At 43.9% G+C, this 26,651-nt stretch overlaps 1 protein-coding gene across 3 annotated transcripts in view; it reads right to left on the bottom strand.

Moving 5' to 3' along the window:
• The window catches only part of SLC6A6 (solute carrier family 6 member 6), a 263,899-nt gene that overhangs the window by 32,533 nt on the left and 204,715 nt on the right, over positions 1–26,651 (bottom strand). For all 3 annotated transcript variants that reach the window (XR_011198608.1, XM_069206292.1, XM_069206293.1), the window contains exons 7-9: positions 24,833–24,936; positions 24,601–24,725; positions 2,099–2,211 (exon numbers count right to left, since the gene is read on the bottom strand). Coding sequence is in view for 2 of the 3 variants with exons in the window: in XM_069206292.1 (XP_069062393.1) it covers positions 2,099–2,211; positions 24,601–24,725; positions 24,833–24,936 (342 nt within the window). In the remaining variant the exon portion in view is untranslated. The remainder of the gene's footprint in view (positions 1–2,098; positions 2,212–24,600; positions 24,726–24,832; positions 24,937–26,651) is intronic.

Raw genomic sequence — 26,651 nt, 5'->3', positions numbered from 1 at the left:
CACGGGTGGGAGGCAGACCCAAATATTGACGCTGAGCCTGCTTGGCGTCATTATTTAATGCCTGGGTCAGACCAGGCGTTAAGGTACCTGTGGACCTAGGAACACCCACAACAGAGGGACACCAGAGGATGGGGGACCCCATCTCAGGGGAGTAAGGTAAGTTTTTTTTTTAAGTGCCGTTGGGGGCTCTTGCATGGGGACCCCTGCCTGGCACAGGGTGTTATGGCCATGCCCTTGGGACACTGGTCCCCTGTGTTGGCCATTGGGGTTGTGGGCATGACTTCTGTCTTTACTAAGACAGGAGACTTTTTTGGGTGGTTGTGCATCAGAAAATGATGCTAGGTTGGTTAGTGCCATTTTTTTTGCCACTTACCAGCCTAGCGTCATTTTCTGATGCACAACCTCCTTTTCGCATACGTCCACCTCTACCCGGCTAGCGTCTTTTTTTTATGCTAGCCCAAGCTTAGCACCGCCTTGCACCATTCCTTAAATATGGCGCCCAGCTTGTGCTCTAGAATGAGGCAAGCGGCGATAAACTTTCTGAGGCAAAACTGCGCTAGCGCAGTTTTGCATCAAAGAGTATAAATTTGGGCCATAGTTTCAATAAATTAAAGCAAAAATGAGTTAGTGTGACTAACTCTTGCAATTCAACAATGGCCTTTGTCCAGCTTCAGATGTTTTAGTGCCACCACCTTAAGCAGCCACCAAACATTGTACGAAGAAATGCTGCTTCTACCGCTTCTTCTGTGTACTTCCTCCTCCCAGCCTTAATTCTTCATACCTGCTGTGCAATTACCCAGAACAGTGAGAGGAGCTTCAATTCTCCAGTCAAAATATCATTTGGCTTCCTGAGCCCATACACTGAATATATTCATTTTATAGACCTTTTGTCAAAATGCGGCACTACCTTTGGGTAGCACTCAAAGGACGCTCTATTACATCACCCTCTGAAAGCACCAGCTTTGGGAACACCCTTTGTATTAAAAAGATGTTTGAACCTTCTATCCCTATCCCACGGTGCCAGCACATAGCTCATTTTCAGTGCCTGGAAACTAGTGATTTAGGGCTTAAACTATAAATTATTTTGCAAATGGAAGTAAAATGTACATCTATAAAAATCGGTATCTGGCTCAATCTCTATGATTTTTATTTGTGCAAATTACATTTATCACCTTAGGACAGAGGTCTTCAAACTGGAGGCCTCAAGCGATCCCTGGGGGGGGAGGGGGGGGGGGTGCCAGACTGTCCAAAAGAAGCATTACACAGATCACAGGCCTTTTTTTTTTTAGCAGGGGCATGTTATTGCATTTTTAAAAGGTAACAGCACTTAACTGCAATGTTTAAATAGGTCTAGACATATTTAAGCATTGCCATCTTTATAAAATAATTGTAAAACATTTTGAGGGGGGCCCAATGATTTTTATTTTGCAACTGGGGGGGGGGGCGCGGCATTAAAAAGTTTGGAGACCACTGCCTTAGGGCATCCACCATTTGACTTTATTTTCTGCAGTTATGAGTATAAAGGTGTGAACAGGGGTCTTCCCATTGGAGTTCTTTGGTATGGGGTCTTAATAAGGTGGTGTACATTGGCAAAGTCTTTTCAACATTCACTGCACTTCTAAACTCAAGCCTAGTTCAGGTACACACTAGTGATGCGATGTCCATAGACATTCCCATTTTTGTAAGGGATATAGATCAAAGGGATTACTTTGCATTCAAAATGTTTTTGTTGTGAATCAAGAAAGCATTACATTTCAGTTTTACATTAACTCTACAAGTGTGAATTTTCTGCTTTGCAATACATAGACATTTCACCAAGACTACCATGCAGATGTTGGCTTACCACCAGGGTCGGCGCCTCCATAAGATGAGGTAAGATAATAGTTTTAGAGTGTCACTACTGGGGGAGCCCACTTACAAGAAAGAGGCTAAAAAGAACCACTTGATAATTATCAGGAATGGAGAATAAGTTAGCACCATTCCTGCATAGTCCTGAACACGCATGGTCCTTATAATTGTTGTTCACTCAGGGCCATTGAAAATATGCACCCCTTGTCTCTGCGTGCCATGCCTTGTTTAAATTAGAGAATGGACTTACCTGGCTGTCAAGTCCAAGCAGCAGAAGCATAATGAAAAATAGGATGGCCCAGAAGGTAGGGAGCGGCATCATGGATACAGCTTTTGGGTACGCAATGAATGCCAAACCGGGTCCTGGTGAGGATACAACACAGCAGAGGGAGGGGAGAGGGAAGTGACATCATAAGTATGGTCTGCGTATTCCTTCCTGTGGCCATATTACATTGGCAATGAGATAGTGATGACTGGGCCTCTTCTGATAGAACTCTGTCCTGCTAGGAGAACCAGGGATCAGTCTCTGGAAATGTCATGAATTCCATCTGAAAACAAGCCCATTCATGACTACATCCAACACCACAAGCAACACCAAAGCTTGATTCCAAGAGTCCTCTCTAGCAACAGAAAGCTTCATGAAATAACATCATTTGACACTCATTGAACCCTCTTCCAGCAAATATTGGGTACATTCATCCCACTCCCAAACGTTCCCAGTTTGTCATTGTGAAAATTCTTAAATAAACGGGATAACGAGAAAATGTTTGCAAAGAGTATCTTGAGAAGGATAACATTTAGACTAAGGATACAAACTAGAAGATGAACATCATGATATAAGAATGTTAAGACACAGGTTGATCAGATAATCACACAGCGTAATATGACGCAAAGGTAAGTTACAGTGCTACAGAGAATGGTGCGTGATACATTAATGTACAATAAACGGAATTTACAATGTACTAATAAGAAGCAAAGACACAAGAATATTGAAGAGTTGAAGGAAGTATGATTTTTACAATGGAAAGATGCAGTGAGATAATAATCCATTGAGAAATACAACAATATACGTGGAAAGATAAAATGAGCTACCATGAGACTCATAGATAATAGTAAGTACAAGAAAAAAGGAGCTAAAATGATACAAGAAGATAAAATGTTAAACAGAGATCCAGTGGTAGAAGGAGAAATACAATAATACACATAGCTGTCAGGGTAGAGGAAGGGTACAGTGAGATGCAATTAAAATTATAGATACTTTTAAAAACAATAATAGCGGGAAACTCAGGGATATCCAGTCATTCACAAATATAAAAATACAACGAGAAACAATAATATGTAACAAGCATTTGCAATTCAATGGGTCTCGCATTTTTTAGAGTTAGAGCTATTAGCGTTGTAAACTTCTAACCGGACTTTTCTTGCCACAAAATTTGAAAATCTAAAGTAAAACAGTTTCACAAAAGCAAGCCGGTTCACAGCGCCACGGCCGCCATGAGCATAAGCGCTAAGGAGAGACACAAAAGGAAAAAGAAGTTCACTCGCAGTCAAACTTATCGGTATAAGTGCAATTAGCCATATAACAGGGGTGAGAGTCAAGGCGGTAACAAAATCTCACCAAGGAGGGACAAATGTAAAACGTTTACCAATGTCATCAAAGGATTTTTGAAGGGCAAGCCCACAAACAAGTGATAGTGATGGGCGTGAGGTGGGCGTTGTTAAAAGTCTAGATACATACCAACACGTTGGAAAAGCAGCGCAAGCACGCTGCTATGCTCGACCTAAAAATAATACAAGGAGAACATAATTGCACATGTTGATTAAAGGGCAGATGAAAGCAGAATGAGATATAATGAGCCTTAAAGATTATAGTAAACACAGTCAAGGTCAGCACTGATTTGCATAGGGCGGGCCTCTGTCTATAGTACTGTAGTGGGTGAACAACAATGTGTTGGAAAACTGCACAGAGTGATTGCCACCAGCGTCAGACTGGCCTGTACAGCAATCAGTCAGTGCCCGACGGGCTGGTCAGACAGATCAGTGTGTGGGGCCAAATTTGTGGCTGTTTGTGGGTCAGTTTTAGGCCAGGTGCACCAGGTTTTACTGTTGACTTCCCAGATATTACCGCAAATATTGCCTGCAGGAAACACAAATGCATGCAGTTTCCATACCTTGCAAATTACTCATGCAACAAGTCCTTACAATTTCAAAACTGCCTCGATTTGCAAATGTGGGCTAACTTTTAGCTGTCAGGTTCTCTTGGTGCCTGGGCCTATACTACATCCCAGTCCGACCCCAACTGCCAGTGGTTAGACTATGTTCAAACATTGCCCCCCTACCTTTGGCGTGTTTAAACTAAACAGGTTAGGAAGACTGGCACCATCCTTTAAGGAAGAAGATAATGTGTACCTCTCTTCTGACATCTTTACTATCAGCAATTGCAAATTCAAACTGTGTCCAAAATAATACGGACTTTTTTTGATTGCTAAGATTACTAATCCCATCACCAGCGTTTACACCTAAATCCTGCCTGGCGGATTCATCCAGTCACGCATGTTTCCTTTTTAAATCTTGGTTTTCCCTGGCCTTTCTCTGGTAGGAAGGTTGTGCTTTCCACTCCTGTGATGTCATGAGTATATTAAATTTGTGATTCCCGTATTTTTTCGACATATCTTTTTGTTTTATATAAGTAGTTAAATTAACTGAACACACCCCTCTCTGCACTCCAGTGGCGGGCAATATCACGTTTGACCAGAAGAAGGCCCACTGTAACCATTAGTCTAGTGGACCTATCGCCCCCCCCCCCCCCCCCCCCACTTGTCCATGAGCCCCAGCTGGATCATTTTAGGATCGGCACCACCTCATGTGTGGCCATGGGTGACAGAGTCTTGCATATGGTGAGGCGATAACTTTGTATAGGTGAACATTCCCAAATCATGTGGTTGAAGGTGCCCACTTGTGTTTTTTCAGAATAGGAAGTGAGGGTCTAGGGTATGGTTCATCTTGTGCAGCCTAGTTAGGCTAAAGTAAACCCGGTGTAGGTACTTAGTTGTACTAGCCTAAGGTGCATGGATATAACCAGTACCCGCAGGGTCATCCTGGCTTCCACCCAGTCTTCTTCTGCTGGTGTGCCCACATCCCATTCCCACCATACCCTTTATGTTGGCATGAGATCTGGGGTGTTATTGGCCAGGAAGCGATATAGCTTGACGATGTCTTTGGCACCAATCGAGGAGATTGTAATGTAGGTCTCAAGGAGATTGTAGAGTGGGACCACGCAGAAACCCCATCAATACTGTTCTATTGAGTGCCTAAGTTGCAAGTATCGATAAAATTGCGAACTCTGCATATTGTACATGTCATCAAGGTGTTGGAATGTACATATTGTGTCACCCTCCCAGACATCACCCAATTTCGAAATACCAATGGTGTGCCAGGCACGGAAACAGTGCAGGGCGGTTGTGTGGCAGAACCTAGTGCCAGCCCACAGTGGAGTCCCTCTTGTCAGGGTCCCATGCCAATAAATCAACTGGAATGCCTGATGCCAGCATCAGGTTGCCAAAGGGAGAACGGCTTGCTGGGTGGGCCAGTATGGTAAAATTCCATATCGCTCCATGGCCTGGAGCCTTACAGCCATGGATAGGTCCACCCAGTCTACGAATATCCAGTCGTTAACTGGTACAATGTGGCTGGCCAGTTAATATAGTTCAATGTCGGACACTGCTAGACTGCCCTCATACAGTCCCAGCACACATTTGTGGTGAGCTATGTGGGGTTCGCCACCCTTCCAGAGGAACTTTGTGAGTACTGTTTGCAGGGTGTGGAAGGAGGCTGGCGGTTTTTGATATGGGTAATTTTGCAGTGTGTATAGCAGCTTCAGTAGTATAATCATTTTGAACAAGGCAACCCTGCCAGCTACTGTCAGGGGTGGGCCTCCCAACGTCTACATCTTAGTGGCCCTGGGCGAATATGGGCTCAATGTTGGTCTCCCAAGTCCTACGTTTGGTGCATGTGATATACATCCTGGGGTACTTAAAGTGGTGTTCGGCCCATTGCAGGATGGTGCCAGTGAGCATATCATTGTTTGTCCCCAATAAAAGAAAGTAGATGGACTTGGTCCAATTAACCTGTAGCCCGGAGCCTTCTGGATATACTTTCAACATGCGCATTAAGCGTGGTAGGGATTGCTCTGGGTCACTGATACACAGCAATGCATCATCCGCATGGAGGGAGATTCTGTCCTCCAGACCCCCGGGCCACCGGAAGCCAGCCGCTTAGTTGGGTGTCCCTTTGGATCCAGTCATCAAGAGGCTCCCTTACTAGATCTAAGAGGAGAGGGAATAGGAGCATTCCTGTTGTGTGCAACGGCTAATGGCGAACTACTGAGAGAGCATCCCATAGTCCTACTGAACCAGGCCCGTAACAAAACTGGAGAGGGGCCCCCTCCACAAAACGTGGAAGGGGACCCCCTCCAGACTCACTAAGGGCAGGTGCTGTGCTCATTGGGCCCCCTGTACTCAAATGCCCCCTCCCCACACACTGCATGGATTGTGGGGACCTTTGTTTTGCCACTGCATTGACCCTGTCTCTTGCCCAGTGTTGGGAGTATAAGACAGCAATGTACCGGCGGAAGCGGGACAAAAATCATGTGTTTTAGTAGTCTGAACATGAATTACCATTGGATAGAGTTGAATGCCTTTTAAAAGTCGAAAGACACCAAGGCCCTGCCTTCCCTGGTGTTGACGGTGCGAGCCATTGCATTGTATATCGCTCGCAGGCTGTAATGTGTGCTGTGTATTGCCATAAAGCTGTTCTGGTCTGGGAGTACCACCAAGCATATCACACTAAGTAGTCCATTTGCCAGGACTTTGGCCAGGAGTTTTGTCTCCAGATTGATCAAGGAGATTGGCACATTCATCCTTCGGTTTACTTGGTTTTAGAATCACGGAGATGGTAGCGATCCCTAGATCGTGAGGCAGTTGGCTCTGTTCCAGAGCCCCGGAGTAAAGCCCCAGCAGTAGTGGGTCAGGTGGGAGGTGTATTTCTTCTAGAATTCAAGTTGGTATCGATGGGGACCGGGGGTTTTCCCATGGGAAGGGACGGTATAGCCACCTGTAGTTCCTCCTCGGTGAGAGGTTTGATTAGTTTGCAGCTCTCGAGACCTGAGAGTCTGGAGACTATCAGTTCCTCCACAATGAGTGCTCGCATTCCAGCGAGGTCAGGGGAGGGTCTACATAGAGGTGGACGCAGTAGTCTGTAAATGGGTTTTCTATTACCTGAGTGTCAGTTACTCTGCCTTGTATGTACGTTTGAATGGCCGTTAGAAGCCGAAGATCCATGTCCCTATTCACAAGCCAATATACCAGCTTGCTCGCTCTGTTCCCCATCTCATAGATCTTGTATTGGGTTGCTGTGTACAAGAGAGTGGTCAAGTCTAGAAGACACTATCTCAGGGCCAGGCACAACATGTGTAGTCTGTGTTGTGCTTGTGTGCCCGATGGTTCCCCCACTGCAATTGCCTCCTCAAGAGCCTCAAGATCCCTACTTTTTTGTCACATATGTTCCATTTGGAAAGGAGATGATCTGCCCTCTCAGGATAGCTTTTAGGAACTCCCAAATTGTAGTGCGAGTCTATACTGCGTTTTTATTATTGACGATGAAATCATCAATTTGCTACTGCAAGAAATTGCTAAATGTGGCATTTCCTAGCCAACAGGTGCTTAGCCTCCACATCCCAGAACACACGGGAGGCAGGTCACCTGAGCAAAATTGCAGTAAATGTGTGATCTTTCAAAGCCTGAGGGAGGATCCAGGGAGCTGCAACGTCTATGGCCTGTACTGAAGGGAGAAAGACATAATTGATGGAGGAAAAGGAGCAGTGGGCTTCAGAGTAGTCTGTGTATTCCCTAGTGGACAGGTAGAGTAGTTGCCAAATGTCCACCAGGGCCAGCGAGCAGGCCCATGCTGCTAGCTGTATGGATTTATGGGGTTGGCCAGCATTGGTATCGAACTTAGGGTCTATGACGGAGTTCAAGTCAACCTCAGCCACTGTGTGTCCTGGGGGATGGCATGCGAGGATCTGTGTCAGGGCCTTCAGGGTACTCTCGACCAGTGTCGGTGCGGGCGTAGACTTAGGCAATGGTCCAGTGCTGCACTTTCAGAGACCCCTCTACAAGTGTGAACCTGACCCACTCATCATGTTTTACAAAGGAGACCTGTGGGGGGAACCTAGAGATGGTTGAGTATGCAGAGTGGTACATCCTTGTGTATCTTCCCCTGGAAAGGAAAGGACGTCTATTGCCAAGGAGATGAGTTTCCTCCATAGGCACTACTTGGGGCCTGTGCCCCTTAAGATACTGAAATATTGCACCACTTTTAATTTTATTGCTCAGCCAATTTACGTTCCATAGAAGGATTCGGAATGTGTCCTTGGAGCGTGCCATGGGAATTTATTTTGCCATTCCTCTGGTGTCGTGGGCGAGGCGAAGTGTGGCTGCAGTTGATGTGAAGTAGCATGGCAACTTGACAACAGAATAAACTGGAAAAACAGAACAGGCAACCCAACTCCCATCTTCCTATACTTCTAAGCGTGAAACATCCATCGCTCATCCGCAACTGAATTTGCATAGTCTACAGGGTGGGCAGGTATTAGCTGTATTCCGAGCCACTGGTAATATGCTTACAATTGTGCACAGCCAACCCAGCTAAGTTTAGAGGATCAACCCGTACAGCACACTCAGATTAGTTGATTTAATAAGCCGCTCACCCCCTCCCCATTAGTAAGGTGTTTGAGACATATGTAGCATACGGAAAAGGATAACATTGTGTCAAGTGTTTGTCCTCTGGGGGGAAAGCTGGGGGAAGCTCCCTGGGCTCAGCTCTGTCCTTTCAGCCCCCTTCAGCGCCGCTGGTCTCTTTGCCTGAGTTGCGGCTCAGTGGCATCTGGTCCTTAGCACAAACCCTCTCTCATGATTTTAGGCACCTCCTCTGTATTCTAGAGGATTGTTCGCCCATGTGAGCCCCATATTGATAGAGATGTCCTACAATACCTCATTGATTTTGAAGGGTATTCAGGCTGTGGTCCATCTTGGGAACCATCATCTTTTCTTCATGCTCTGATCCTTCTCATAACCTTTTTGAAGAAAAAAAACCCGGCCCTCCAAGAAGGAGGCAGAGTGTTACAGTCAGGTGAGGAGTCATTGAGCGGATGAGGTATGTGCTGACACTAGGGTGGTGAGGAAAATTGCCTGCTCTGTTTGACGTCTCCCATCTACACATTCTGTGCCTTCATGCTTGCTTGGTGGCATGTTTACCTGTTGGGTGTTTGGGGGCTCCTTGTCTCTCGCTACAAACCTGGGTAAGGGAGGGTTGATTAGGCAGTTGTGCTGGCAACCTTAGCTCAATGAGGCTGCAACAAGCACTTAGCAGGGAGAGATATTCGCATGATAGCACCATCTAGTGTGGCCATGAATCTGCTACTCGAATAAATCTAGATTCCTGTTTTTTTTTTTTAACAATTCCGTTCCAGTACCGCTTTGCTCCTTGGGACACAAACCATTTTTGGCAATTCTTGTATTAGGTTCACTCTAACAACCACAGAGGTGGTTTTATTTCCTATTTATTATTTCGATCTTGAGTTTTCTTTTCTCTAAGACAAGGTCTATTCTGTCTCTTTACAACGCACCAACACTCTAGTACCCACCAGGATACCTAGATGGTCTAGTTCAGACCATCCAGAAAGCTCTTTGAAGGTCCCGAGCTCATGATGAGCCATGACAGCTGAAGGTTGGACAGCATCAAATAGACTGAATGGAGAGGCTAAAGCAAGAGTTGCTGCTGCTAAAAATGTTATGGGCCGAAACAAAACTTGGCTTTGTTATTTCGAAATTATTAATGTAATTTACTAATTAAAATTGTCACCTAAAAGATAGAAAAGAGGCAACATTTATATTTTTAAAGGTTTAAAGTAATGTAAAGAGTTTTTAAAAAGACGGTTATTTAAAAGTGTAAAAGTACTAATTAACTGGAAAGTGAACTAACTTTTAAGTAGTAATAGCTTCACTATGCAAAATTAACAGAAATAGGTTTTCTCTGTATAGTAAAAATGTTCAAATAAATTCATGGCCTCATTACGAGTGTGGACCGCCACATTAAAACCCTGGCAGTCAGACCGTTGGTGTTCCGCCAGCACCGCCGGGATCCATGATGGAGGAGATTGTAATCTGCCAGGGCAGCGCTTCATGCGGATTAAAATATGGTGCGGCTGAAAAGCCACTTTAGCGCCGCCTCAGCATCAAAAAATTACACTATGGTGGTGCTAAGGTGGCGCTAGGGGCTCTTAAATATGTCCCGAGGTGGGCATCTGAGGATGGCCAAACCGACATGCACACTTAGAACTCTTCACTCGAGCTGTGTTGCACAGCCAGGTGGAGAACCAGCGCAGGCTCCCAGTCCCTAACTGAGCAGCATTTCAGCACCAATCCCAGAGCTTCTCTCATGCTGGGTAACAGCATGACAGAAGCATCTAGATTGGGTGGCGAGGGGAGCAAGCAGAAAAGCACAGAGGCGGCAGGAGCAGAGGAACACTTAGCAGCGGCAGGCAAGTCTTTTTTTTTTATTATTCCCCCTAACCCCACCCCCTCAGCTCCGCACACTGCCCCACCAAGCATTACTGGCAGCAGCCACCACTGATCCAATGTCTTCTGATCACAGTCGCATCTGCTGCTAACGGTTGCTAGGTTTTGCACAGAGATCAAACAAAAGCATATCTGAATTTAGATCGAAGATTGACGATTGGGTGGAACGTGGGCTTGTGCTAAATTCAAATCACACCTTAGAGATTCGTGAAATTCCTGAATTTCACAAGTACATAAATGCACACAATTTCTAAAAATTTCAATTCTGTTTAATTTTTGCCCACTGGAGACAATTCTGTGAAGAAAATGTCTTGCAGAGAAAAATGTTTAGCATGACCAGTATGCCTTTGCTTGAAAAAATCATACCTGCAAACTACATTTTGTGCTACAAAACGTTATTTGTTTAATTTTAGAGAAATTTTACAAAATGTCATGAGGAAAAAATAAGCATTTTTATATACTCTCTAGGTGGTACAGTTTAGAAGGAGGAATAACAAGCATTTGCAATGCAATGAGTCTCGCGTTTGCTTGTGTTAGAGCTATTAACGTTGTAAATTCCTAACTGGACTTATTTTGCGACTTAAATTGACAATGAAAAGTAAAACAGTTGACATAAGCGAGCCGATTTAAAGCGCCACGCCCGCCATGAGCATGAGCGCAAAGGAGAGACACAAAAGGAAAAAGAAGTTTGCTCGCAGTCAAACATATTGGCAAACGTGCAATTATGTAACAGGTCAATGTCCAAGGCCGTAACAAAACTTCCCCAAGGCTGGACAAATGTAAAGCATTTACATCAATGTTAACAAAGGAGTTTTGAATGGCAAGCCCATGAACGAGTGATAGTGATGGGCATGCGGTGGGCGTGGTTTAAATCCCACAGATAGATTATAACAGGTCAGAGCGCTTGCGCTCGACCTAAAAAAGGGATGGAATTTACAGCGAGGTGACTAGAGAGCATACATTAATGGCACGCCATGTACCACAACAGTACCGGAAAATCATGCACTTATGATTTATGAACACCTATGCGATATGAATGATGGCTGCTTTACTTGCAAATGATACTCATCATACAACAGAAGACAACAATTAAGCAAAATAAACAGATTGAAAGAAAAACTCAGCACACTTCAGTACATCCTGCAGTTTAGCCTATAAAAGCCCCATGATACCACCAACAATAACCACCTCCTCACTTGTGGATGAGAAACCAGAAGATAAAATCATCTGGCTCACTTTCCAGCTGCCTAGACACAAAGACGCAAGTAAAACATTCCAGCTAGACAAAACAAAGTATGACACTAAGCCCAGCAAGCTCATCACCTGAACACAAAACACACTCCTGAACCTCACCACTCAACACACCCAATAATTCACATATGGGTCACACCATAATAGACACTCTGTAGACCATCATTCCATATTTGGTCCTTTTTAAGCGCTTTATGGAAAATGCACACTCCGGCCATCACCAGACGACCATACCAAGGGCATATGAGCACTATTAAAATGGTGATTAAAACCATTGTACTGTAGCTTTGAGGTAAGTCTGGGAGCACTAGTATTTAGAATGTTTTCATGCTTGCTGGCTATTTTGCATAGAACACATGTTAGACTTGATATAACTGGTAAAATTGGCAAACAAGGGGAAGGAAAACATCCAGAAAGAAGAATATAGCAGGAGAAAATGAGATGTTAGAGGAAAGCGGGAGGTACAGAAGACCTCTCCCTCAATTAGAAAAACAAAAAGTGGGAAGACAACAGAAAATGATCAACACAAACAAACTAAAAAAGCAAAAAGATGAAGGAAAGGTGAAATGTATTAGGAAGCCCTAAGTGAAAAAGGGGGTGAAATAAAAGCAAGTCAATAAATAGGGTAAAGGGAAAAGAGAACAGCAGGGGAAAGCAGAACTTAAAAAAAAGGAGTTAAGATGTTATGACATCAAAAATTGATGATTAAAAAAAACTTAAGACTACCAAGAAGTAAAGAAATCTCAGTTATGAGGTAGAATTCAGTCAGTTCATCTTTCTTTTCCACGTCTACCTAAAATTAGGGCACCTAGGCTCATATGTAAGTTTCCTTTCACATTCTTAAACATTACAGACACACAGGGTCTCGGTAGTGAGGACTACTTTTTGTTTTTGGTTCTGAAGAAATGCCAATTTATCTTTTAGGGACACCCACAGGCGTGAAACATGTCGACCTGCCTGTAGGGATGGAGAAGTTCTTTCCTCTCCCTTTTTTTTCACTTGTTTGTTGCGGTGAGTGCAGGGACATTACCTCCTTTGGCACTCCCACCCTTGCTCTTAACCCTGACATATAAGTTTTAGGTATTAAATAAACACATAGGTTTGAGGGCCTATAGCCAATTTTATCGTTCACTTTCCAGTCCTTCACTTCTTTCGCCTGCAGGGTCAAGTCATCCCTGCACTCAACAAACAGCACTGACCAAAAGGTCTCCGGCAAAGAGCTCCCTTGGTGCCTGTTGGACATTGCAGTGCCGGTCCGATGAGGAGCAGGGCCAGTGATAAAGAGTGGCACCCAATAGGGAGTGTGAGGGCTCTTGCTTCTAATTATAGAAGTGCCTAGATTGACCTGCGATTCACAGATGGGTCCTAGTGGGACCTTCTGTCCCGGAACTGTGTACCTTGATGTACTGGGTACATTTCAGTCATCACAGGTTACCTGAAATGAAACTGTTGCAAATTTGAACTTGAACATGGTTGCTTGCAGGGCTTACACTCTCTGCATCACAACTGTGAGCCTGTGTGCATCTATTATTTCTGTCCCTATCATTTGCAGCTGGTTTATGGGCACCTGGGCCCATATTTATACTTTTTAAGCGCCGCATTTGCGTCATTTTTTTTCACAAAACCGGCGCAAATGCGGTCCTAAAAAAGTATAAATATGGGCCTTAGTTTTTCCTACATAAGCTGAAAACCGGAGTTGTTCTCCCTGCATAGTAGACTAGCACCACCTTAGGTCTCTGCATAAATGATAATTTGGGTAATTATCCTCTGACTGGGGCTGCGCTGCCTGACGCCATGTCTACTAGGCAATAAAAAGTCACGCAAAGTGACTTTGCATGTCCTTGTTGATATAGCTCTGCACTATGCGTTGCCGGTGCGTCACAAAAAGTAAAGCACTGGAAGCGCACGGGGCTTGTAAATATGCCCGTAGTACTTGTAGTAATTAGATTCTATAGGTACTAAAATATTGAAAAAAGTACAATGAGAATAGCTTTATGAAACTTGGTTTATTAGTTCTGCCATTAACTTCAGAAACATTAACATACAGTTTCCCTGCTGATTCCTCCCCTATTTAGGTTTCTTCTCACCCATTTACTTTTTCCCTGCATATTTTCATGAAGATTTGGACGTCTCTATCATGTTTTTCAGTACTGCCTGCCTGATGTGCTGAGATCAACATGAAGTCTTCCTCTCAGCCACACAAGGTCGCTGTTGCCAGTCTCAGACAAGCAATGACTCCAAAGGCCGTATTTATAGGCCCCTAGCGCCACAGAAGCGTCACTTTTAGTGACGCTCCTGTGGCGCTAAGCACAGCGCCGTATTTACAAGGTGGTGTTAGGCCACTTTTTGTGCATACGGCCCCTTCGCACAGAACACTGTGCGTGGAAGGGGCGTGCAATGGGTGTTGCTGTGGATGTGCCACAGCAACACCCAATGCATTTTGACGCTGAATTCTCGTAAACCTGAGGCAGCGCCACAACCTAACGCCACCCCCAGGGGCGGATTAGCAGAGCGCAACGAGGAGGAATATTTTTATTCCTCCTCGTTTTTTGCTTTTCCTATGCATGCTGCATTCTGCCACATGCATAGAAAAAGCAAAATGCCAGAAATTATTGTTTATGTGCATGAAGGTGTCCCTTCCTGCATATAAACAATCATTTGAAAATAACACTTTGGCACTTCTGTCTGTGCTGCACTGGGCAGCACACACAGAAGTGCCAAAGCTCAATTAGTGATTGTTTTTTCTGCAGGAAGGGGTACCTTCCTGCAGATAAACAATCAAACCCCTCAACACAGACATCCTTGCACGATTGTGCAAGGATGCCTGCGTTGGCACTGGCAGCTAAATTTTGCTCCAGAGCATGGGGAAACGCAGGGATGTGCTGTATTCCCTTAAATGTGGCACGTCCCTGCGTTTCTAAAGTAACGCGGCGCTGCCAATTTTGGCGCAGCACCGCACCGCACCACTTTTCTTTAAATCTGGCCCCAAGACTCCAACATGACAACCATCCCCGCCCTCACCATCTAACCACCCTGCCCCCTCGTCCCCAACCTTTAGGTGTCCAAACCCTAGCTTTTGGCCGCAGAAAAACGCATCAGAAACGTGAGGCAGGTTCACCAAATTATTGGTGAGGCTAGGTCCACTTTACTAAATGTGACTATTAATTGCGAAGAATTACTGGGACGATGGGAGTAGAGTTGGTTTATCCAGTTGTGAAATATACACAATTGTATACATCTGAAGTTGGACAATGTTGATACTTGTCAAACCTCTGCTCTTGCCCCCTCGCACACACACTACTGTATCAGCCCCGCTCTCTGTTTGCTCACCAGTGATGGCTTACTCCGAAAACCAACATGAGAGCAAATCATACATGCCAGAAACTCATCTAGAAGGATGTCTGCTGAGAACAACTTAAACAAAGGGGGTCAAATAATACATCTTAGAGCATAAGCGTCCCACAAGCACCGCTGAATTGTTAAGTATTACAGTACTTTCATGGAGGGCCAGGGTAGCCTGATCCTCTCCAGGAGTTTAACCTATTTTTTGAGAATTTGCTTTTGGTTTTCCAGTCTGCTGAATGACCTCAAGTTTGCCAGTACCAAAATTTTGACTCCTTCAGGCAGTCCTAGGTTTTTTGGCCTGCAACACTTTGGGGCATATTCACAAAATAATGATGCAGCCTGGACCAAGCTGCACCTTTAGGAAAGTGCGGGGATGTGTTGTATTTACAGCAAAATGATGCATCCCTGTACTTTTCTCAGTGCTGGTGCACAATTAGCTGCCTAGCGCCAATGGTTCAAGGGTGCCTGCGTAGCAGGGATGTTTATTTATGTGCAGGAAGGGACACCTTTCTTCACATAAAGAATCATTAATGGTGCTTTTCTCCTTCTTTATGTGCTACAGAATATGGCACACATAGAAAGAGGGAAAAATGAAGAGAAATAAAGATATTTGTCCTTGTTGTGCCACTTTTAGGCGTAGGGATCTAATGCATTCTCAGCATTGTAAATCTGGGAATACGTCAGATTCCATGGATGTTGCAGGGGAACACCCACAGCAACATCCATGGAACACCCCTTTCATGCAGAGTAATGCATGAAAGGTGGCTTTCCATGGCCTTGTAAATATGGGCCGGCACACTGCGCCACGAGAGCATCAAAAAAAGTGATGCTCCAGTGGAGCTAGAGGCTTGTGAATATGCCCCTTTGCCTGTTGGGAATATCAGCCTCAATGTACAATGTCGGAAAGCAAAAACTACAGGGCATATTTATGAAAGGCTTGCACTGCCGGACCGTCACTTTATGTGATGCCCCGGCGACACAAGCCTCTCCACAATATCTATGAAGCCACGCAAAGCCACTTTGGGTGGTTTGCATGGCCTCATAGATATGGAGTGAGACAAAGCAGCACAAGCCACTGAGTTGCCTTATTCTGTGCCTGAGAGGCGTTCCATGGGCGATGTTGTAAATTTTTCCATATAATGCCATTGGTTTTTGTAACTGCCCCAGATTTCCAAAATCACGTAAACCCAGGGCAGTGCCAAAACCTCACGCCTCTCCAGAGCAGGCATAACGGGGAGAAATATTTTCATTTCTACTTCTTTTTTCTTCTTTCCATTTGTCCTGTATTCAGCAGCACACATAGAAAGAGAAAAACGCCTCTCAGGATTGTTTTTGTGTAGCAAGGTGTGCCTTCCACCACAAAAACAATTCTGCGTTGGCGCTAGGCAGCCAATGGTGCACCAGCACAGGGGGAAAGGATAGGAATGCACCATATTGCATAAGGATGGTGCATTCCTGTCCTTTCCAAGTGGCGTAGGGCAGCTCTTGCGCACTGCCCTACGCCAATTCCCCATAAATATGGGCCCACATGCCTCATATTGTGCCATACTGGTGCACAAAAAGCCAAGAGTGCCTGAAGGTGCACCACATGACAACAGACCTCCTGGAAACCTTGGAAAAAGTTAGAAAATTAAAATTTCAGCTCGTGCTTCTTTTATAAGACAGGAGTCATGTGGTATGGATGGTTCTGCGTCAGAAAATGACTCTAGGCAGGTTACAGTCATTCTTTTGCTCTAACTTGCCTAATGTCATTTTTTGGAGCAAAACTCCCTTCTTCCATACCTCCAGCCCCACCTGACTAACGTCATTTTTTTTGCCCTAGCCGACCCTTTGCACCGGCTTGCACCGTTCCATAAATATGGTGCCCGGCTGGTGCACAGAAATGGTGCAAGCCAGTGCTAAACTTTTTGGTGCAAAAGTGCGTTAGTGCAATTTTGCAGCAAAAAGTATAAATCAGGGCCTTGGTGTCATTAGGTGGGGTAAGGGCGACGCGATAAAAGTGGGGCATCAGTACCGATGCGCCACTTTCTTGTAAATCTGGCCCTGGGTTTTCTGAAAGCCATAACTCACTGCAAGTGTGTCACAACAGTGGTTAAGGTAACTCCTAAACAAGCAACGTGACACACTACTGCTCCAGTGCATCATTTACTGGACTGTCGGCCACCATTACAAGTCTAACAAAACGCGTAAAGCCCTGTTCCATTAGGAAACAGCCAACAAGCACTCCATGGTGAGTCACACAGCCACACTCCAAGGTGGTTTCAAGGAGGAAAGCTGACAAAACTCATAAGCAAACTGTCACGCTGCCTGCTTCTTCAAGCTGCATGGAGAAGGCAAAATCTGTTAAGATTTGACAGAGCCTGGCAGTATGTTAAACTTTAGGAACGTAATAAAAACGATATATAAAATTCTATAAAAACTGATTTTTCCAACATTTTTTGTACATATCTAGGTTATCACTTTCAGAAAAATAAGTTCTCAAATAGTGAAAGAGTACTGGAAATATATATAACACAAAATTACAGATGGGTAACCTTCAATTATCAGGATGCTTTTCCCATTGAGGTTCTGCGTGACATAGAGCTTTGCTCTCGTTGTCTATAACATCACTCAGATAACCAACATCACTGGAATTGATGCTTACCCATCTATAATTCTATAAATTATAAATTGGTCCCGTACCCATCCTCTATAATGAACCGAGTTACCTGTAGCCAGACACCATAAACAGCATAAATGACACAAATTCTCAATGGACTGTGTTCAGTGGCAACAGATTAATATCTTCTCATATTCTGTTTCAACAGAATAGCAGAATAAAGCATCCAATACACAAATGATGCAGGACGCCAAACACAGGGCAACTTAGCTTAGTAGAAAACAGCAGAAAGCAGGAGGTTTCCTCCAGGACCACAATGCAAAGCATAACACATGCAGACCACTCAGGGTGTGGAAGGGCCATTGTTTGGTTCATATTTTGTGTGTGTGTTCTCTCCCCACAGTGCCTAGTATTCCACCCACATTTTCCAGATGAGCAGTGGCAGAGGTTTCTGCATTCTGCATGCTGTTCACCCATGGCCTGACAATTTATCCTCACATCCCTGCAACCTGGCCCCTTAAGGTTCGTTGTCATTCCTTTTCTGAATTGAGTCGCTTCCCCAAAAGAAGCGGTGCTCCACATGCATTTCCATACACCTTAAGCAGTGGAGTGGCTCTACTTGCACCAACAATAACTGGGAGAGTCTCAATCCATCCCTGCCTCGTCTATGTACCAGTTCAGGCAGGTCTAGATCCTTGATGATATGATGGTGGGTGCATCATAACACACAGACAAGGATTTCTTTGATTCTCAGCTCTCCTCACCACCTCATCCATTAAGCATGCCCACACAACTCTCTTGAGTGACTTCAACCTACTAGACAACAAATGCTCAAAAACCTCAAGAGACACTCTCTTTAACCTCATCAATGTGCTCAGTGTGGCACAGCATGTCACACTTGCTTGACTTTGTCTTCTCAACATCACCAATAATCCAATGCAAACCACCCAAACCCCTAGACTAGACCAACCACTTTGCCATTCCTAATTCCCTGCTCAGTGCCCTACCAAAAATACTGCTAAAGAGAAGGCCAAATCTTTCAGATCATTCAGACTTCTCTATAGACAACCACAAACTTGAACTCATCTCACACCCTATCAACTCCATGTCTGACACCAATATCCTAGTAAACTTCAACAAGGTTTTAAAAACTATATGAACATTAATTTCCCAATTAAAACATGCAAGTGCAAGCCACATACTTCAGCATCCTCGTACTCTAAAGACTTTTCTGACAAGACATGATCCAGTCTAGCCACAGATCATGCTGTAGCAAAGAGACTGCTATCTTACACATTGTGGACGATGCTTACCTAGGCACAGATAAAAATTACTCCTACCTCCTGATATTCGTGAACCTCTCAGCTCGCTTCAACACAGTTGACCGGCACATCCTCATACACACCCTGGAGCATCGATTGGAATTCATCAACAATGTCCTTCTCCTGCTCCCTTTCCAACCTACGCCAGTGTGTTCACATGGGGACTTTAGGTTCCAAAAGATCCCTAGGGTTCCATACCACCCTCTATCATCTTCAAAGTCTATACGCAGCCACAGGTTGCTCTACTTACAGACAACAGCATCAAGATTCGCCACTATGTAGATGAGACACAACTCTACTTGAAAGGCTTCTCTGCTCCAGACATCCAAGCTGCAAACATTGTCTGCACATCATCCAGAACTAGATGTCCACTGGTAACCTCAAACTCATCACAACCAAGACTGAATCCCAAATTTAAATGAATACCATGTCATTTGGATTCACTCTGGACACCAAACTCGCTTTCAAGGGACACATTGTCAAAACAAATATGGCCCGGTACCAGCTTTCTCTTCCAATGAGAATTACATTGTTTCTTCAAGAAAATAACTTTAAAGCTGCTGTTCAGGCCCTCGTATTTTTGCATCTGGATGGTGTTAATGCACTGGTCCATTGCCACACTGGCACCCCTTTAGGGCTTCCTGCATGCTGTAGCACAACTTGCCTGGGCCTGAAGAAATACAATCAGACCACCTCCATCCTGATGGAATACAACACCATCTAGCCAGCCATCACCATCTTTAAAACCAGCTGCATCATTTACAAAGCCATCACTATCAGCACCTCCACTTAGCAAGGGGATAGGTTTATCCTCTAATGGTTCTCGGCTCACCCACAGCCAGGGCACTATAAGGCTGCAGAAGAAGAACTGCAAAAGAGAAAAAAACAAGACTGCAGCCCTTTTCCATCTAGGCATGCAGAATTTGAAATAACATACCTCTATCCATCACTATCGCCACAACACTGCCCAATGTAGGAAAAGGTTGAGGATACAACTATTTTAATGTCACTGCATCACAATTCATTAACCCTCTACAAACCAGCTATCCCTCCTATCACTCATTGGCATTATGCTTGTCTTTGACCCTGTGCAGCGCTCTGCTGCCTTTTGGCTAGGTTCAAACAATAGGAATACCACATACATACATAAATACATACATACATGCACACCACAGGCTTTGTAAAATTGAGAGAAGGAGTGTTCAGATCACTTGTGCGGCTGCCTGGCTGTCTGCTTCTGAGTCCAATTATCACCAGGTACAGATCAAACAGGATACTATATGCAAATGCGTGAGATTGCTAAATTCTGAGTGTGCATATGTATGATATTTGCATGTTCCATGTGACACTTTATTGTAATCAGAAATGTGGTGCAACGTCGTAATCTATAGTCCTAGTTCTTTGATTGCCTTTAGGGATTTGTAATTTTGCCTTTCTAATAAAAATATGAACACTATAAATTCCAGAATGAAAGGGAAAACGAAAAGTACGCATTACATAGGACAACAGGACAACATAGGTTGAACTGTAGATGCCCATGTCAGGAAATAACTTCCTTTCTTTGAGGTGAAATGTCAATTTCAAAGGAACAGTCAAAAAGGTCTCAAGTTGCTCCATAGAGGTTGTCAGTAGCTTACACATGCTCTCATGGCGAATGAGGCGGGTCGAAATTCCCATATGGAATTCTAGTCCTTCCAATCATGAATAGCCCGATGTTTTCACAAGTGGCCCCGTTTTTACTGACCAGAAGAAAAACAGCTGGTTCGTTTTTTTAGGCTTCAGCTGCAGTAGCAGCCAGGCCTCATCCACTGGCCCCGCTTGGCCTCCTTTTTTGGTATGAGGGAAGCATGCAATGCTCGCCCCTTGCCAAGACTCTTCTCTTTCCCTCCTGCAACCTCCCCACATGCCTTGCAAACAAGCTCCTCCTCCATTTACACCTGCTTAGAGTGGGAAATGGCAGGTAGTAAATGAAAGGGTTAAGATCCACGGAACCTAGAACATACAATGCAATTACAACTCCATGTGGCTTTATGCTTGGGAAGTCCATGTCCACACAGTTATTTCCCATTCCATGGGTTTAACACATATTTGCATGGGGTGTTATGGCACAAGACTGGTATTTATACGTGGGAAGTTTTCACCCCGCCACTACAGTGCAACTCGTGCCGAGGGTCCCAGTGGTGATTTGGGGCCAGATGTAGGAAGCATTTTGCGCCATGCAAACTGCTCATCGCGATGCTCATTCACAATTTGCGAGTCGCTACCGACTCGCAAATTGTGAATGCGACTCGCAAATAGGAAGGGGTGTCCCCTTCCTATTTGTGACTCGCATTGCAATGCTAAATTGCTTTGTGACCGCGAATGCGGTCGCAAAGCAATTCTCAGTTACCACCAGTGTCACACTGGTGGTAACCCATTCGCAGAAGGGAAGGGATCCCCATGGAACCCTTTCCCCTTTGTGAATGTTGCCAAAAAGGTTTTTTCAGAGCAGGCAGTGGTCCAATGGACCACTGCCTACTCTGAAAAAACGAAACCAAATGTTTTTTTTATTTTTTTTATTTTGCAACTCGTTTTCCTTTAAGGAAAACGGGCTACAAAATAAATTTAAAAACTGCTTTATTTAAAAAGCAGTCACAGACATGGATGTCTGCTGTTTTCAGCAGGCCACCATCCCTGTGAGTGCAGGGACTCGCTATAGGGTCGCAAAATGTGACCCACCTCATTAATATTAATGAGGTGGGTCTTTGCGACCCCATAGCGAATCACAGACGGTGTCCGAGACGCCGTTCTGCATCTGATTTTGCGAATCGGAAATTGCGAGTCGCACTGACTCGCAATTTCCGATTCGCAAAATCGGAACTTCCTACATCTGGCCCTTGTTTCCTTGGATTCTGTTGTTTGTGTTGCTTCTCTCATTAGAAAGGCAGAACTACTAGGACCAGATTTCAGGACCAGATTTCAAAGTAAAAAACAAGACTTAGGGTCTGATTTAGATATTGGCGGACGGTTAATACGTCACAACGGTGACGGATATCCCATCCACTGAAATCTGTAGCCCACAGCAAATAATGGGTTTTAGATGTCGGCGGACAGAATATTTGTCAGGCCCTTAATCATCTACTTACACACGACGAAGAATAACTTGACTTCTTTTTTTGTCTATGGGTTTGTTTCTGCATGTGCTTGTGTTTGTTTACTCACATCTTCAAACGATGCTGCAAATGCCGATGGCCTGCAGCAGTCCACAAGTGCCCTCCATTTTAGACTGGTCATGTGAACATGTAGGAGTAGTCACTAATGTAGTTTTTGTTCTATAATGCTGGCTGATCTGCCCTGCTAGTCCCTGCTTTGCAGTAAGCTTAAGCATTCTCCAGCAGACAGTCACCCCTCCCCCCCCAACAGCCCCAGTGCACCATGGAAAGAATATTTATGTATAGTTTGCCTCTTATCTGCATCTTTTACAGGCCGAGGTGGACTGCTTATAACATTAAAACACAGGTGTTGGCAACCACTAATTTCTATTCAAGCAGTTAATGTTATGCTTAGCAATTAAAATGTAATGGACTGCTAAGTAATTTGAAATTCAATTGAGGATGCAATGCTGTTTACTTAATTTGCCACCCACGTCATGCTCCTGAAAAGCCAATTAGATGATTACCCGACTCTGCATTTTCGCCAATACTTGTTAATTTGATGGCAACATTATGCATTAAGAATCTATTGAAGTTTAATTGGGTGAAGGAGCTGAATAGTTAAGTAAAATCACCTATCAATTGAAAACAGTAGCAACTGCTAATAAAGTAAGTGACAGCTTCAAAAATAAGCTCAGCTACCTTTCCATTCCTCCAGCTTAATTCTAGAAACCATATGAATGAATTTTTCAAAACTGGCAAGGAGTACACCCTGTACATATTAATGATAATGGATGTGATTAGATGTTCCAAGGCCATGTAACTGCACAGTCACACCTTAGTGTCTGAAAAGCATAAATAGCAATGTCTGATTTCACATTTACCCCCCTCCCCAGTAAAACTCATTGCCTGACAAATTTCTACACTGGTATAGTAAAAAAAAACAAAGCGCCGCATTTGCGCCACATTTTGACGCAAAAGCGGCGCAAACTTACAAAATACAATTGTATTTTGTAAGTTTGCGCCGTTTTTGCGTCAAAAAGTGGCGCAAATGAGGCGCTAAAAAAGTATAAATATGGGCCAAAAAATCTTAGGCTGCGATAGGGAAACTGACTCTATGCACATATTGATCATTTTGCCAAATTCCTCATGTGAAGCACACACATACACACACATGTGCATGCCGGCACACCCTTAGGCACAAGACATACATATGCGTGGGTGATCAGAGACGTACATGCAAAGTATGCCTAGAGAAAAAAGTGTGGTAACCAGATTACAGCACATCTGTCAGATTTTCAGTGTGGTGGTAATACCGTAACAATACCACATCAGTTTGTAGAACTTCCCTTAGATGATGCATTCTCCTACTACATAACACCTTTTTCACTGCAACCTATAACATTTAATCTGATCATAATATCCCTTCGGCACACCACACAGGTTGCAAACACACAACACAGAAAATAATAAAACCATACTGCTTACCAGTAGATTCAACCCCCTAAGACGACACCATGCATCATTTCTCTTCACTGGTGTTTTTCCTAATAGTTTGTTTCTTTTGCCACTGAATAATGCATCCTCCCAGTAGACATGTGTCTTCCGATTGCAGCATGCGTTCTCACACAAGGTTACACCTCCACTATGCTACAAATTAGCTTGACAATACGCCTACCAAGTAAATCCTCCCAGAGAGCACATCTTTCCACCCAATCACGACATTCTAGTTTCAGTAGTATCTCCAACTCTTTTTTACAGAATCATGCATTCCCCTCTAAGCCTCACCTCCATTCATTGAACGATGCCCTCAACTGTCTGGCCAACTCACCCATTACCCCAACCTTACCTTTTCCCAGTAGATCACTCCTCCTCTCATTGGATGATTTTTACTCCCACTGGATCACACCTCTTGCTGTTGGCCACACCACATTGCACTGGTTGCTCGGTCTTCTGTTTAACTGAGCACAATTCTATAACTCCTTCCCCGGCTCAGAGTCTCAATTTTAGGCTGTACCCATTAACCCACTCATCTCTCGCACTATCTCTGTCTTTATGTATCTGAAGAAGTGATCGCTCAAGAGATGAAATATATTTGTCATAGTTATACAGAACTTTTGATCACTATCAGGGAATTCCACCAATAACAAGAAGCATACTGGAAATGCTTCTCTGAGCCAATGCACATTCTCAAGGGATTTGGATATATATATTTTTTTTTCACAAGTACAGACACTGTAAATTACATTTTGTGTTAAACTGATGTAAATATGCAACAACAACATTAACTAAGGCTATGCATTTTAAATAAAAAGTAATTTTAAAGGTTACACACCTAAATTCTAGCTTTATCAGGTTGATGCTTGTGGGTGAAAATTGCCCAGATAACATGCGTGCATTGTAAATGTGCAGGTTTTTCTTACACTCGGTGGCAGTGCCCACCATCACTGCCACCGACACCTTCGTACCTGACTCTGCCACATCAGCAATGTCCACCCCTTGCTCTTGTGCCATGAAGCCCAGGACGGAAAAAATGGCGAAGCCAGACACAAAACTGGTACCACTGTTCAGGCATCCCAGCAGCATACAGTCCCTAAGTCACACACATTTCACGGATTGTGTTAATGAAAGGTTTAGACGAAGTCCCCACCTATTTACAGCACACAGTCTAGACAATAACCCCATAGGTTGTCGACATACCGGTAGCAGTTGTATTTGTACTTGTTGTAGCTGCCAAGGGAGGTCATCGCTCCCAGGCAGATAGCGTAGGAGAAGAAGATTTGTGTCCCCGCATCGATCCAGACCTGGGGAAGGGAGCAAAAAAGAGGGCTGAGAACACAAGCCTTATATGACAGTGGAGAACATACAGGTAAGAACAGTGAAATGACAAACATTCAGGGGGGAAGTGATTATGAGGAACTTTTATTCTGAGTGATAACGAAGAAAATCATTTAAACACTGATAATGTTTTTCATTATTAATGATTTAAGCACTGTAGAATTGGCGTTAATGGTGCTTTAAAGAGTTAACGTATAGCAAAAGGCACTGGTTATGGTTAAGGTTTCGACTTGTAGTTAGTGTAATGCTTAGGTTTAGGGTTACAAGTAGGGTTATGGTTATGCTTTGTGATAGGGAAGAAGTTGGGTTTGTTTAGATAGTTAGGGTAGACTAAACGTAGTGGTAACAGTTGTGAAGGGTGGTAAACTTAAAATTTAATATTAGAACAAGGGTTTAGTTTGAGTTAGGGCAGGGTTATGGCTTAGATAACAATAAGTGCTTTGGTTAGTACTACTAGGACAAATGTTCCTCATTCTGATATTCATTGTAGTAGTTTCTTTACAGTGTGTTGACAAGTTGTGAATGAAGTAAAGGACAGAGGAGTAACCAGCAGCCCCCCTAACTTCTCATTCCTCCAACCCCAGGTCCCTCTGATCAATGCTCCTGTTGCTTTCTCATGCAGAGTTCTGAAAACACACAATGATGGTACAGCTGGCTAGATCAACACTGAGAAGCGAGTTATGTGTCCCACGCTGACCGTAACCAAACCACCCTGATCACACTCACATAATTTTGATTGGTGATTAGGCATCCTAAGCCCCTGCAGAGTCCCCAACAGCACCCAAACAATGGTTTGGATCCCACAAAACAATGGATATGGTAAGCACTGTACTACACAAGTGTCTCTTTAACACGCACACACACACTATCAAGGTAACACATGCCATATGCTATCTTATTATCAGGTACACATTTTCTGAGTAACACACACTTACATTAGTGTAACAAATTACTCACTTTTGGTAACATAAACACTGTAAGAAAGACATTATCTTGCTAAGCACTACTTAACACTATCGCTAAGCTGCACACTAAGCAACATGCACATCCTAGTCAACACGTTACGCCACGTACACACATCATCTCAATAGCACACACTATGGGCCAGATGTGCTAACGGAAAGATTCAATGTTATGTGACCCAGTGAATTATTCGCAGTGTGCCGGATGTGGTAAAGTGGCAAAGAGGCAATCTGGAAGAATTCAGGCGATTTGTGACTCATTGATATATATGAGGCAGGATTCCAGCTTTGAATCCTTGTGAAGGCCTGCAAAGGACATCATATCTCCATTTGTCCATGATATTAAGGACAGCAGATCTCCATCTATGCATGATATTTGCAAAGCAATTATATTTCAGCGCGCCCCTTAAAAGGCCAGCAATAACAAATAAATATTGAACCACATGAAAGGAAATCAGGAAAGTTTGCCATGATCCAAGTGGCAGCAGACTACTTCCTCCAAAGTCTATGACTGCTATTTCCAAAGTGAAAGCTGTCCCTCATAGACATCTTCCACTCTGCGAATGGCAGTCAGTAATCTGTCAGCGGTTTATAATCCCCCACTGATACATTCCCTTGTAAGCAACAGGAAAGAGGAAACATCACTTTACCATCCCTTCTTCATCGTGATTTATAAGGAATGACTATGTTGCTAGTTGTGAGCCTAAATGGGCAATAAG

The sequence above is a fragment of the Pleurodeles waltl genome, chromosome 9, assembly GCF_031143425.1.
Source record: "Pleurodeles waltl isolate 20211129_DDA chromosome 9, aPleWal1.hap1.20221129, whole genome shotgun sequence".
NCBI classification, from domain to species: Eukaryota; Metazoa; Chordata; class Amphibia; order Caudata; family Salamandridae; genus Pleurodeles; species Pleurodeles waltl.
This window is presented reverse-complemented; position numbering and strand designations above follow the sequence as displayed.